The following is a 15,400-nucleotide window of genomic DNA, read 5'->3' as shown; positions in this document are numbered from 1 at the left end:
GGTAGTCGGCATCAAGTGGCTCGGTGGAATAGCCGAACACCTGGTGGGGTGAGGCGGATGAAGCTTCGGATCCCCACTTGTTCCTCATGACGCCGAGCTGTGTTACGCTCAATCCTTTCAAGGAGCCTAATGTTGTCTGCGCGATTGGCTTCATACATGGCCATAAGTTGGACCATAGAAGGAGGAGGAGGAAGGTCAGGATTCTCCTCGTGGCCATCTCCACGACCATTGCCACGGCCATGACCACGACCACGGCCCGCACCACTTCTAGTACCGCCTGACATCCTGAGGAGAAGACAAAAACCATGAGACACGGATTCACCGGAAAGATTCAACGGAAGGATAGCATATACCGAATGCAATGAGCATGCTGAGAAGACATGTGATATGAAGATATATCATCGTATCGATCATAGTAGTTAAACAAGCATACAAAATGTACACACTACTAACCGACTCACAAACCATGACGATGGAATGCAAAGATGACATACCATCACCATGTCACATAAAGGCAAACAATTGGATGCTAAGCACCCGAAGCAAGAATAAAGGAACAATGCTTCAGATTGACTGAGGCATTCTGGAATCTCTGAGACAAGCAACCAGTTACGGAGTACTGGAGAAAAAAAAATCACCCAAACCCGTGGATCCTAGAGATTTGAATTGATAGGAAAGAAGTGAAACCTTTTTTTCCAATCAAAACAAGGTAATATGACTCAGCATTAGATTGACACAAGATAAGGAGTAAAAAGAATCCTATTCAGATTTTCGCAAATACTTTTAGCTTTCAAATAGTTTTCACAACCACTAGACTCAACATCGACCAGATAACAAGGGTTTCCTACAGGCAGTCCTGCTCTGATACCAAAACCTGTCGCACCCCCGGGATCAGGGTTAGACAAATACCAGATCTTCGTCCGACATAAGCCTAACCTTGAGCTCGAGAGACTACAGTGGGAGAATCGGTAACTCAACAGTGACTCTACGACTCAAAAGAATATATTACAACTCTTAACGAGTAAGATCCAAATTATTACACGCGAGAGGTCACCGACCCAACATTCAACAAGCAACGAAGCAAATTATGTTATTCTAAATAACAAGATAGCAAAGGGCTTAAGAAGCCATAACATAAAGCGACGTCCCAGCCCATAAGTCGCAGTGCTGCTGCACGGGAACTCCAAACTAACCATCGATGTTAACGTAGAAACCACCTTCGGCTGTAGCGACTTCATCTGAAACAAAAGCATGCAAAGCTGAGTACAGGGACTCAGCAAGACTTAGTATAACCTTTTAGCAACGCGGGTATGCGGGCTTTCTGGTAGATCTTCTTTTGCGTAAAGCTAGTTTTCCTTTGTAAGATGAGAGAGAAGAGAAGCTCGACTACTCAGAACCTTGGAAAGGGGATAAGAGAGTGACATCTCTATCTCTAATGCTCATCATATTGTATCCACCAAACGTCATCATCTCGAACCACTATCCTCGGATCACCCCCTCAACACCCGAAGAAGGTGTCCGTAAACACACATTGTTTGCCAAGTTTTACGATCGGGTTAAAGTTGTCTATGATCACGAATCCATTCCCAAGTCGTCCATAACCGTGGACACGGCTTTTCGAAAAGATTCATAACCCTGCGGGGGTGCACAACTTTACCCACACGTGCCAACCGACTCTTAATGCCAATATATTAGCTCTCTTCCGTGGAAAGCCGGCAGAGGGTGGTCGACCACGACCTTTACCTTGCTGTCGCCGAGACCATGAGTCACGCGCTAAGGATTATTCCGCCGTAACGGGTCAAGTCCCGAAGTCGGTCCTTAACGATGTGTACCGAGGTGGGTTTCCCGCGATGCCGCAACCCCCAGCCACCATGACCACGCTTACTGCTCGTTATGTACCTTTAACCCCCAAGCAAAATGCAATGCATATGACCAGGTAACGCGCAAACTATGTGACTCATGGAATCTACTAGGCAAGTTAGTGAGTCGAGAGGGTACCATAATAGGGCCTCGTGTGGTTGTACGCTCGATCTTGGTTCAAGAGGCGAGAACTCGGTTCCTAGGGTCGGCAGAAACGAAACAACCCACCACATCCCAATGTGGCCTCTCGTCTGAGCCTTTAATCATGTTTAACATCATCTCTATACTTACCACGTTAACCTATCATGCTAGATTCATTTCATTGTGAGGCTCCAGTCCGAAGACCGGAGTAGTAGCGTAACAAACTAAGCATGGCTAAGCATAAGAGATAAAGGCTCTCGCGACGCACACATGCCAAACCTAGTTATGCTAGGAGAAGTGGATCGAGGTATCGAGGCTACAAAGGTCGGACATGCAACGAGATAGGGTAACTCTATCTATCGATAAAAGCCGGTTGAATCGTATGCGATATGTAGGAACCACGAGATAAAAGCATTTCGAAAACATAGATGAACCAGGTTAGGGCTTGCCTTGTCCCTCAGCTGACGAGTACCGTTCTTCGGTGGCGTTGACGTCGGACTCCGGCTCAGATCCTATCGCGAAGAACCAAATACCGGAAAGGGAAACAAACATTCACGACATGGCATAATGCAATGCGCATACAATATGAATGACATGTCATGTGAATGGAATTGAGCAACCCTAGGTACATCGTCAGATTAAAGGGGTGCCGACATCGGACACCGCCATATGATAGGGGTTCTTTTAGGGTTTCACTACATTTACAAGTTCAAAGGTTGTAATGATGTATAAATTACTCCTAAACTTGTAAAGAATGTTTCTCTGAACATTTCGGTATATTATACGTCTTTTTCTGAATTAATATGAATTAGTTATGAATTAAACAAGATTTAACCATTTTCTGAAATTCCGGAAAAATAATAAAAGTATGACAAGTTGGACCCATCGTCGACATTTTAATATTTTAGAAATGATTAAAATCCTGACAGGCAGACCCCACATGTCATATAAATAAATAAAACCGAAAATAACAGAAAATATAAAAAGAAAAGGCCGGCTGACATCATAATGACGTCAGCGCGACGTCAGCCATGGCCTGGCCGGCCAGGTCGGGCACGGCCTGGGCGATTGAGCGGCCGGGAGGACGCGCTGCTGCGCGCGTTGGATGCGCGCGAGGCTGGCGAACCTCCTGGGAGCGGCGCCGCCCTCCAATGGTCGCCGGAGCGACCACGGCGGCGGTGGCCGGCGGCAGAGCTTGCAGGCGCTCGTCGCCGGCGCGATAGGCGGCGACCCGGGGCGAGCGGCGGGCACCAGGAGGACCAGGAGCTCACCGTGGAGCTCGTGGTGGCGTCGGCGAGGCGAGGGGAGGCCCGGAGCTCCGGCGAGCGGCGGAGACCTGAGCCACGGGCGCCGGTCGATTCGGCCGATTCCGGCCCCGTTGGCTTGCGTTGATGGGCGGAGGAGGTCGACGACGTCGCGGCGGAGCTGGTGGTGGCGACGGCCGAGCGCGGGAAGGAGCGGAGCGGTGGCGACGGCGAGCTCTGGCCGGGCTAGGGTTTGGCCGCGCGGCACAGAGAAGAGGAGGGGGAAGAAAAGGGGCGTGCTAGGGTTGTCCACGGCGGCGGCGGGGAGCTTTGTAGGCGCTCGGGGGCGGCGGGGAGGATCCAGGCCGCCGGCAGGATCGACGGCGAGGGGCGCGCCAGGCAGCTGCCTGCCTGCGTGGAAGAAGAAAGGGGGTTTTCTAAAAACCCCCCGGATTTTTGGGATTTCTCTGGAAAAAGTAAAACAGGGCCAAATTTTGATGATTTTAGGGTATTTTGACCCAAATTTGGAGGGGATTTTTGCACAAAATTTTGTTAGAGCAAAATGCAACATTTGGAACAATGTTTCAAAGCATTTGAGTGCAAGATTTCTCAAATTTTAAATGCAAATGCATGCATGCTTATGAGCAACTAACAACATTTATTTGATTAACAAAGTGGTTCTGTTACAGTGGGCCCCTCGGGACCCCTCCGAGGCCGCCGTTCCGCCTATATATTGTCTCCGTCGCGAAAACCCTAAAACATCCAGTGATATTCCACGAAGAGTTTCGTAGCCGCCGTCATCGCGAAGACAAGTTTCGGGGGACAGAAGTCTCTGTTCCGGCACGCCGCCGGGACGGGGAATTGCCCCCGGAGTCATCTCCACCGCCATCTTCATTGCCGTTGCTGTCTCCCATGATGAGGAGAGAGTAGTTCTCCCCCGAGGCTAAGGACTCTACCGGTAGCTATGTGGTTCATCTCTCTCTCCCATGGTGTGATCTTTATGTGATCATGAGCTTTGTATCACTATTAATCTGTGTGCTACTCTAGTGATGTTATTAAAGTAGTCTATTCCTCCTCCGTGATGTAAAGTTGACAGTGTGTGCATCATGTAGTACTTGGCGTAGGTTATCATTGTAATCTCTTGTAGATTATGAAGTTAACTATTACTATGATAGTATTGATGCGATCTATTCCCCCTTTCATAGCTATTGTTGATAGTGTGTATGCTATGTTAGTACTCGGTCTAAATTGCAACGGTCTATTATGCACTCTAGAGGTTACTTTAATATGAACTCCGGATGTTGTGGAGCTTGTTTACTCCGGCTTGAGGGTGCTCTTGTAGCCCTACACAATGAATGGTGTTTGTTATCCAACAAGAGAATGTTTGAGAGTAGCACAAGTGAGGAGAAGTTATTTATTTATTATGTGATCATTGTTGAGAGTGTCCACTAGTGAAAGTATGATCCCTAGGCCTTGTTTCTAAGCATTGAAACACCGTTTCCATCAAGTTCTGCTACATGTTTGCTTGCTGCCATATTTATTTCAGATTGCATTTACTACCTACAATCATCCATATTACTTGTATTTCACTATCTCTTCGCCGAACTAGTGCACCTATACATCTGACAAGTGTATTAGGTGTGTTGGGGACACAAGAGGCTTCTTGTATCTTAATTGCAGGGTTGCTTGAGAGGGATATCTTTGACCTCTACCTCCCTGAGTTCGATAAACCTTGGGTGATTCACTTAAGGGAAACTTGCTGCTGTTCTACAAACCTCTGCTCTTGGAGGCCCAACACTGTCTACAGGAATAGAAGCGTGCGTAGACATCATGGCCCGACGAAGATCATCATCAACAGGATCATCTGGTGCCCGTTCTTCACCTCCTTCTGATTCATTCTCTTCCATTTTGGTATCATTGTATTCAGAGAACATAGATCGATACTGGTCATCGTTATCTTCTTCTTCATCGCCGTCTTCCATCATAACCCCTTCTTCTCCGTGCTTGGTCCAAACACTATAGCTGGACATGAATCCGAACCGAATCAGGTGGCTCTTAATGTCTCTTGAGCAAGAGTAATCCTTCTCATTCTTACATTTCAGACATGGACAAAATATAAAAGCCTGATTCAACTTGTTGGCCTCGGCCATCAGCAGGAAAGATTTCACGCCCTCTCTGAAAGCGGGAGCGAATCGATTGCCGTACATCCATGGATGACTCATCTGCACCATAAGTACAATTATGTGTCAGATGCAATCACCATGCTAAAATTAGTATTGTGCGGACTATGTATACGAGAAAATAGTTGCTAACCTTTTAGGATCAAAAAGAGAAGAAATCTTAGCAAATAAAATCAAGTGGCATCCTCACAAACATTTCATCAAACACCTCTTGTGCACAAGAAGAAAAAAGAGCTAGCATGAACCTCTCCACCTTTCACCACCAAGAAAAAAAATGTAGGGAGGTGGGGGGGCTGGCTATGTATATATAGGGCTGCCTCTTTTGTCGCGGGTCGTACCACGACCCGCGATAAAAGGGGTGCCAACAGGCGGCGCCAAGCCTCAGACCCCTTTTGTCGCGGGTCGTGGTACGGCCCGCGACAAAAGGCCCGGAGTGCTCCAAAGGGTTTCGGGCGACGTGGTCAGGCCATTTGTCGCGGCTCGAGACGCGCCCGTGACAAAAGGCTTCCACGAAAGCCTTGTTTTCCACTAGTGTATAAGGATTGTTCTTTGTTGTCCAGGACCTAACATCTCTTATTTTTTATCTAAGTTATTTCAGTTTTGTTCTTCTCTTTGTTCTTTGTTGCATATAACTTGATTCTATGAATCCATCTAAGTTGCTGCAGTGTAATTGCGAGTGCTTCCTGGGTTTTTTGGTACGGTTCTATCTAATTAATTAGATGCAGGCCTTCCTGGGGACTGGGGTGATCCAATACGTTTTTTTCTTGTGTTTTACGTGTTTCATGCATACACTGAAGAATTAATTACTTTCATATATTAACTCCCCAAATAAGAACAAAACAACAAACGTGGGTTGATTAGATATGCTTCAACTTTTACATTCGACACATCATATTGTCTGGACAAATACGTTGGAAAATGACCCTCCATATTGTAAAATTAATAAAGATAAAAAAAATTAGATGATATAGTATGTGTAAATAAAACAATTTGGCAAAAACAAGATCCAGGTGTAATGTAGTATAGAAGAAGAGGCGTGCATCTTTTTTGTAATATAAAAGTACAAATCGTTGATGAGTGATGATATTTTTGGGCAAATCCTTACGTTTTCTCATAATTTACCATACCCTGGTACAATGAAAGTTCAAAAACACATCTTCAAGTGCACTAGTACTATAAAACACTAAAAGGTGTTGGTAAACATTTGACCATGCCTACGAAACTAAACTCCTATAGTATATTAAAAATATAGAAAAAACTTGAAACTATTTAGTGAAAGCCAAGTTCATCTTTGTAAAATTGGGTGTAATCCACACGGGAGCTGGACACTTCGACCAAAGCTGAGGAGACACAATTTTCTCCCTTGTGTTGTTACCCAAGTTCAGAATCCCCATATCACGGCGCTTACTCTTGAATCCCCTTGTCCATAACACACTATCATCAGTAAAGTAAGCATGATTTCCCTTGAGAGCCGGATATTCTTCGGCGGTAAGACAAAGTGTCTGATTATGCCCAAGAAACAACACATGGTCCCGCAAGCAACTGATTTCCTTCATTTTGTTTCCTTCACCATAAACTTCAAATATCTCAAGTTGTCCGGTGTTCCAGGACACAGTTTCCCCGGGCTTAGGTTCTAAAATATAGTGCTCATATGATCGCCACACTTGAAGGAGATAGCCCGATGGAGATTGTGCGATGTACACACTCGGACCCCTGTCAGGCTGGGGCCCCCCCATAATCATCTTCATCGTGACCACAGTGCTACTAAGATTGAAACCATGAATTTCTCCCAATCTAGTCGCTGCGCACAGCAGGCCATCCTTGTAAATGCAATCATGATAGTGCATGTATGGTGGCAGCCATGTCCAACTATCATCCCCTGTCCTTGCAAATGAGAGCTGACATAACGGATTGTGGATGAACACCAGCAGGAATCTATTGCATGTATCAGGAAACACAAAAGCTTTATGGTGAAGGTTGTTCCTCAGCTCCGCAAGAGCAAACACCGATGGTCGGCCGTAAACCATTTTTGCGGTGCGGCATGTGTATTCATACTTGTGAAGAGCACCAGAATAATCATAGATGGGCTTAACCTGCTCGATGGTGCTCACCGAGGGGAGATCAATCTGTTCACCAGTGATGGGATTAACAAGATGCATCTCGGACCTGTTGTCAACTGTAACCAGCAGACCTAGCGAGGACCCAATCAAATACCTAGTGCTGATAGGTGGCTCTGGAAGAGTCAACTTGTAGACCCGGTTCTCCGCGAGGCTGTAGAGGCAAGCAACGTTCTCACCAGCTGATTTGGAAGTGTAGATGAGGCATGGCGTCTGCGCGCGCTTGTAGTGCTTGCGCAGCCTCCTATATGCCGAGTGCCAGGAGGAGCAGACAGAGCCGGCACGTACGAGGTCAGGGATCTCAAGGGTGGCGAAGATAACCATGAGGATGTCCTGAGGCAGCTCCGGCGATGTGCCCGCCATAGTCTCGATCAACTCCGACGACGTACCCACCATAGTCAGAGCTTCGGCGACACTCTGACAATTCTTAGGAGGTGTACCGTCAGACTTCATAAGGCCTCTCCAAGGTTTCGAAGTTGTAAGTTTGGATGGAGGCAGGGAGGCTCCGGGGTATACTTATAGATCACAAACCGAGGACAAGCCTGATTCGTATAGGCCAAGAACTGGACTGGGTATTCTGTAAAAAAATTGTTATTATTGAGTACGAACTGAATCGGTTTGCTTCTCAGAATCCTTTTCTACAAAGGCCGGAAATTAGGGTACTAACCGACTAACCGGCCGAGGATGAAACTCGAATAATCCAGACACCGAATCACCCCCGAACCACTCCTGATTTGAGTACAATTAAAGCGAGATAAACGAAAGTTTTTTCTTCCATACTTACCTTTTTAAATAGTTCGCATCAAATACTTGCATTAATATATATAAGAGTATAAGACCCCTTTCCTTTGAGACCAATTGGCGATGACTCCGGAGTTCGGTATATTTCTGTCAGGTTCGGTAAAGGAAAAACTGTCTTGCTAATTAACGTGGATGATCGTGTATGGTATTTTTTTTCGATAAAGGTAATATATTAATTAATACTGTACCAATTACATCTAGCCTCTGCAACAACGCAATGCCCTAACCCAATTTCTAATTCCTTTCCGGGCTCTATCTTGTTTTACAGAGTGCTCCCACCTGGCGTGCGTTGGATCAGCATCCAACGGCTTATAAGCGCGTGCATGTGGAATAAGATTCTCCACCGCGGGGACCACTCGCACATGCTAGATGCGTTTTTCTGGCCAAACGACTTGCGTGCTCTGGCTTCCATCACTACCATCATCTGCAACCTCATCCCCGTCTCCCACGGTCCCACCCTATCCCCACATTTCCCAGCCCATGAAATCCGAACTCGAGCGTCACCATCGTGAGATCTGAGGCCGGTAGGAGGAACCCGAGCTGGTAGTGGTGCGGATCCTACGGCGCTCGGCCGTCCTCGGCTCGCCGGACATCCGCCGACGACTCAACCATCACCGGCGCGCACGACCTCCGTCGGGCGCGCGCAATGGAGGCGTCGCTCGACGTCTATTTTCGCCGGCGAATCTCCACCGCGACGGCTGGATCAGCGACCACGTATGGCTCCGCTCTTCGCCGAGTTCGGCGGCGCCGTCACGACACCGCCGCGACGTTCGCCCGGTCCCCGTCCTAGCTGCGGTACGGCGCGATCGCCGTTCGCCATCTCCGGCGACCCCAGCGGCCAGCGTGACTTCCCCCTCAACTCCCACACCTCTCTGGCTCCTACAGTTACGCATCCAATAATAACGAAGGATGTACTTTGCTGGTAAATTTCGGAGCTGGGATGTAATTTTTTACTTTTTTACATCTAGAATAATGGCAGCGGTGGATGTATTTTTTTCCCTTTTTCTACATCTAGAATTCTTTTCTTATCTTTTTCTACATCTAGGATCTTGAAAATAGCATGTTTCTCCAGATCTGAATCCAATAATAGTTGGGTTCCAAAAGATCTAGATGTATTTTTTCTAAAAAATTTACATCCACCGTTGCTACGTATTTTCTTACCGAAAAAATAGGTGATGGCATACGTATTTACTTTTTAGTTTTTTTTATCTGGATTTGTAGACCATGGATGTCGACGTTGAATGTGTTTTCTCTACACGTCTAAAGTATTTGAACTAGGTGCAATGAAACACGGGAAAGAGAAAGTGGGCAGCGCGGGAGCAGCAAACGTGGAGACTTTTCTATTTTTGGAACCTATAGTATATCGGACTGTTTTATTTCTATTTTTAGGTGGGGCACTCCCTAACACTAAATGGTGGCTGGGCACTGTGTAGCAACGCCCATGCTCTAATAGCATTACGGATAGACACAGCCAAAAAAGAGAAAAAAACCAAGAAAACTATAAAGGCATTGTTTTGAGAGCGGAGACTATCTTGAGAGTGAAAACCTAAGACCTTTGGTCGGACGACGACGGCGCTAGTGCAATTTTTCCTTCTTGGAGGCGTCGCTTTTGCAGAGTCTAGATTTCAGGTGTTATCACAGTGGTGATTGTATTGCTGTTGCTAGGTCTGGAAGGCTGTAGCGGGACTTTTAATTCTTAGCTTTCTTTACTCGATTTTGGTTGTGTGCATCCGTACTGCCACTAGGATGGGACGTTGTTGCAGAGGCTAGGTGTAATTGATACCTTTTGATATTAATATATTTTCTTTATCTAAAAGAATAGTCCAGCTACAATATCTTAGCCTTAGCAACAACAATACATCCACCACCAAGACAACACCTGAACTTCAGACTCTCCAAAAGCGACGCCTCCAAGAAGGGAACAGTACACCAGCGCCGCCGTCCTCCGATCAAAGATCTTAGGTTTTCACCTTGAAGATAGTCCCCGCTCTTAAAACAATGCCTTCGACAAGGACATTGCCAGGCACAACGAGTTAAGGCCAGACCTTAGGTTTTCACCCTGAAAGGTAAGACTCCGAACTTCACATGTGTTGCCGCCCCCACTTTCATACCACTGCTGCGAACCCCGAAACACCAAGCAAGTCCCTCAACGGCGGAGACACTTGAACCTCCCTTAGCTAGCCCGTCAATCTGGCCTTCCTGATATTCTCTTCTTCTTACTTCACCATGGACCAAATGTCACTTGATGTCAACACAGAAGAGAGCTTCGCGCAGCTCCCTCCAGGACTAAACGGTTGGAATAAAAGCATGGGTGCGCACGACCGAATACCACCGATCCAGCAAACTCCAGGCAATAAAAGCACTTTTACATTCGTCGGCGGCGCCTTCCGGAACTCAACACTCTAGCCAGATTAAGAAGGGCAGGCCTCAGGCATGTCTGCATCTTCACCCATGAGAGACCCTAGGACCGCCGCCTTTATTCAGGTCGGGCCCCCACATCGGCGACCATCCCAAGCTGGCCAAGGTTGTCGTCGGAGACATCAAGCGCAGATCGCGTAGTCCAGAGACACCGCTCACGTCTGGGCTCGCCGCAGCCGAAACGCCAGCCCTCCGCCGCCAGCTGCCGGAGAGGCGAGGAGAAGAGGACCTAGGGTTTCCCCCTGTAGCCCACCCCCACCCATCCCTTCGCCGCCGACAGGGCTCACCACCACCTCATCGTCCGTCGTGCCGAGCCCGAGCGCCGCCACCGAGGCCCCCGACGAGAGGGCCACGCCGTGGCCTGAGGAGGGAGACACGCGCCGAACCCCCGCACGCGAGAGGACGAGGAGTCCCCGCCGCCATCGACGCCGGCCAATCTTTGTCTACCCACGCCCCCTGGCGGCAGCGAGGGAGAGGAGGGTGAGAGGGGGGAGGCGGCGGCGGCGCGGCAGGGTTCCTCCCGGCCGCCACACGGAGGCGACACGGGAGGGGAGAGAGACCACCTGGGAGCACCCTTTTTCCATATATCTTGAAAGCATTATCTTTCCGGAACGGGATTGTTGCAAGCTTCTATGTATAGAATCATGTTTCATGTCACGTAATCAACTCTTCTTGCAATCCAATTGATCGATTACTTTGAACCTACTATTTGGTATCTTAGTCCAAAAGTCCACTCAAGTTATTCCGTGAACATTTGGTCCACCATTATTTTTCTTCTATACTCTTGTGATTGGAATGCTTGACCATGGTGTTGGAATTTGGTTTTGGGTTTATATTACAGTAGTCACAATGGAGGTATCATACAGCAGTATCATGATAATAGTTTATGATACCACCTCTACAATACATAGTATTATGGCGTAGTATTATAGCTTTTTCATATTTAATATTTTATACAATCTCAATGCAAATTTGTGTACATAATGTATTTTTCATTTTTTCATTGAATTTTCTAGATTTATGTGCTATGATAGGTATCTACCTACGATATCTCTCTCACCTCTTTCCTCATTAATTTTAGTGTTATATTAGATTTTTGTTAACATGGCATGCACAATACTACTTATAATACTCCCATTATGGCTAGTCTTATACTAGTTCTAGTGGGAAGTAAAACAATGTACATAATGCACATATTGTTGGAGATATGCCCAAGAGGCAATAATAAATTGGTTATTATTATATCTTTGTGTTTATGATAATTTTTTGCATCAAATGCTATAATTGTATTAATCGGAAACGTTAATACTTGTGTGTTATGTAAACATAAAGAGTCCCTAGTAAGCCTCTTGTTAAGCTAGCTTGTTGATTAATATATGATCATGGTTTCCTGATTATGAACATTGGATGTTATTAATAACAAGGTTATGTCATTGGGGAATGATATAATGAACACACACCCGTAGTAAGCGTAGAATAAGATCAAGTCATCAAGTTCGTCTTTCTATAAGCTTTCAATACATAGTAACCAAATCCTTCGACCATGAGATCATGTAAATCACTTACACCGGATCGGTACTTTGATTACATCAAACGCCACTGCGTTAATGGGTGGTTATAAAGATGGGATTAAGTATTCAGAAAGTATAAGTTGAGGCATATGGATCAAGAGTGGGATTTGTCCATCCTGATGACGGATAGATATACTCTGGGCCCTCTCGGTGGAATGTCGTCTAATTGGCTTGCAAGCATGTAACAAGGTCACAAGAGATGACATATCACAGTATGAGTAAAGAGTACTTATCGGTAACGAGGTTGAACAAGGTATGGAGATATTGATGATCGAACCTCGGATAAGTAAAGTATTGCGCGATAAAGGGAATTGGTATCGTATGTTAATGGTTCATTCGATCACTAAGTCATCGCTGTATGTGTGGGAGCAATTATGGATCTCCAGGTCCCGCTATTGGTTATTGATCGGAGAGGAGTCTCGATCATGTCTGCATAGTTCACGAACCGTAGCGTGACACACTTAAGGTTCGATATTCTTTAAGTAGATATGGAATATGAGATGGAGACCGAATATTGTTCGGAGTCTCGGATGGGATCCAGGACATCAAGAGGAGGTCCGGAATGGTCCAGAGAATAAGATTCATATAAGGAAAGTCATCTTCACAGGTTCGGGAAAAATATCGGTATTTTGACCGGAGCTTCTAGAAGGTTCTAATGGGCCACTGGTGGGCCCACCACCTTGGGAGGGGGCGCATGGGCCGAAGAGGTGCTGCCTAGCCTCAATGGGCTGGGCGCACCATGCTAACCAGCCCAACCCCAAGCAAGCTTATGGGACAAGTTTCCCATAGCTTAAGGGACAAGTTTCCCAAGACTTAAGGGCTAAGTTTCCCTGAAACTTGAGGGTCAAGTTTGCCCTTTTGTGGGCCGGCCCAAGGAGGAAAAGTAAGGGCCAAGGCATCCCATGGCTGCTCCCTCCCCTATATAAAGATGGGAAGGGCAAGGGTGCTAGGGGTCCAAGAACTAAGAAACCCTAGCCGCCATCCTCTCTCTGTCCTTGCTCCTGTACCGGCTTGGCGAAGCCCTGCAGGAAATCTTCTCCACCACCACCACCACGCCGTCGTGTTGTTGGGATTCCGAGAAGGATCTACTACATCCGCTGCCCGCTGGAACGGGGAGAGGACGTCTTCATCGACACCGTACGTGTGACCGAGTACGGAGGTGCTGCCCGCTTGCAGCACTAGAAGGACTACATCTCGAACTTGAGTTCGGCAAGAGTACGACTACATCATCCACGAGATTTGATCTCGTTAACACTTTGGATCTTCGAGGGTACGTCTCTTATCTATCTCGTTGCTCAGATCTGGTAGATTAGATCTTGGTGGTATTCGTTCTTGCGGTAGAATTTTTTTGTTTTCTATGCTACGAACCCCATCAGTGGTATCAGAGCCGTGTCTATGCATAGATTTGTTGCACGAGTAGAACACAATGGGTTTGTGGGCGTTGATGCTTTTGTTGTCGCTTGCTTTTCGTGTACTTTGCATCTAGCGGGATGGTGGGATGAAGCGGCCCGGGCTAACCTTACATGAACGCGTTCATGATAATTGCTCCACGCTTGACATGCAACTTGTATTGCATAAGTGGCTTTGCGGGTGGCAGTTTCTCCCATCATAGTTGAGATCCAATTTACAATCTGCACTTGACAACACTTGTATCAGCGTTGTGGTTCTTGTTCGTAGGTAGATCGAATCTTACTCGAAAGCCCCAGACCACGTAGAACATGCAAACACTTTTAGAGGCGTCTAACTTTTTTTTGCAGGGGCATGTGATGTGATATGGCAATATGATTATGACTATATTTGATGTATGAGATGATCATTATTGTATTATGGCAACCGGTAGGAGCCTAATGGTTGTCTTTAAATTTGTTAAGACCTGCGTGTCTATTGATCATGTAATAGCTTTATTTTAAGGAGTTGTTATAGTTGCTGTTAAGGATGGACAACCATGAAGCGGCGCCACTGAACTTGACGCCATGCTGGTATTGATGGAGATCATGTCCGTGCTTCAGAGATGGAAATCAAAAGCACAAGACGAAAGGCCATATCATATCACATATTATAAATTGCATGTGATGTTAATCCTTTATGCATCTTATTTTGCTTAGATCACGACGGTAGCATTATAAGATGATCCCTCTCACTAAATATCAAGGTAATAAAGTGTTCGTCCTTAGTATGCACCGTTGCTAAGACTCGTCATTTCGAAGCATCACGTGATGATCGGGTGTGATAGATTCTACGTGTGCATACAACGGGTGCAAGCCAGATTTGCACATGCGAATACTAAGGTTAACCTTAACGAGCCTAGCATGTACAGACATGGTCTCGGAACACGGGATACCGAAAGGTAGAGCATGATTCATATGGATGATATGATGAACATGTTGAATGTTCGCCTTTGAAGCTACACCTTCTCTCGTGATGATCGGACTTGGTGTAGTGGATTTGGTTCATGTTATCACTAAGGCAACGTGAGGGAAGTTGTTTTGAGTGGGAGTTCACCTAGTTAATTTAAAAATTAAAATGAACTCAATTTATCATAAACTTAGTCTAAAACCTTTTGCAAATATGTTGTAGATTATGGCGATCCCCACCATCAACTTTAATCAGTTCCTAGAGAAAGAAAAGCTTAAGAACAATGGAAGCAACTTTACGGATTGGACCTGTCATGTGAGGATTGTCCTCACTGCTGAACAACTGCAATATGTGCTCGAAGCACAGCTAGGTTCCCCACCTGCAGAAAATGCTCCCGATGATATAAAGAATGTTTACACCACTCGGAAGACTCATTACTCCACAGTTCAGTGTGCCCTTCTATACGGCCTAGAGGCAGAGCTTCAAAAGCGTTTTGAAAACCACGGCCCTTATGAGATAGCCCGTGAGCTCAAAATGATATTTGAAACTCACACGTCCGTGGAAAGCTATGAAGCCTCGGAACAGTTCTTTGGCTACAAGATGGAAGAGGGTAGCTCCGTTAGCGAGCACGTGCTCAAGATGTCTGGGCACGCGAAGAAACTCAATGACTTGGGAATTGTGATTCCTAACCAGTTGGGTATTCATTGTGTCCT

The 15,400-nt window shown here is 46.3% G+C and overlaps 1 protein-coding gene across 1 annotated transcript; it reads right to left on the bottom strand.

Moving 5' to 3' along the window:
* Positions 1–6,690: 6,690 nt before the first annotated feature.
* On the bottom strand, positions 6,691–7,905 carry LOC124657256 (putative F-box protein At4g22180). Its single transcript, XM_047195836.1, has one exon. The coding sequence runs from the start codon at positions 7,903–7,905 to the stop codon at positions 6,691–6,693; it is 1,215 nt and encodes a 404-aa protein (XP_047051792.1).
* Positions 7,906–15,400: the final 7,495 nt, after the last annotated feature.

This window comes from Lolium rigidum, chromosome 5 (genome assembly GCF_022539505.1).
Source record: "Lolium rigidum isolate FL_2022 chromosome 5, APGP_CSIRO_Lrig_0.1, whole genome shotgun sequence".
NCBI classification, from domain to species: Eukaryota; Viridiplantae; Streptophyta; class Magnoliopsida; order Poales; family Poaceae; genus Lolium; species Lolium rigidum.
The sequence above is the reverse complement of the archived record's forward strand: the minus strand, read 5'-3'. Positions and strand labels throughout refer to the sequence as shown.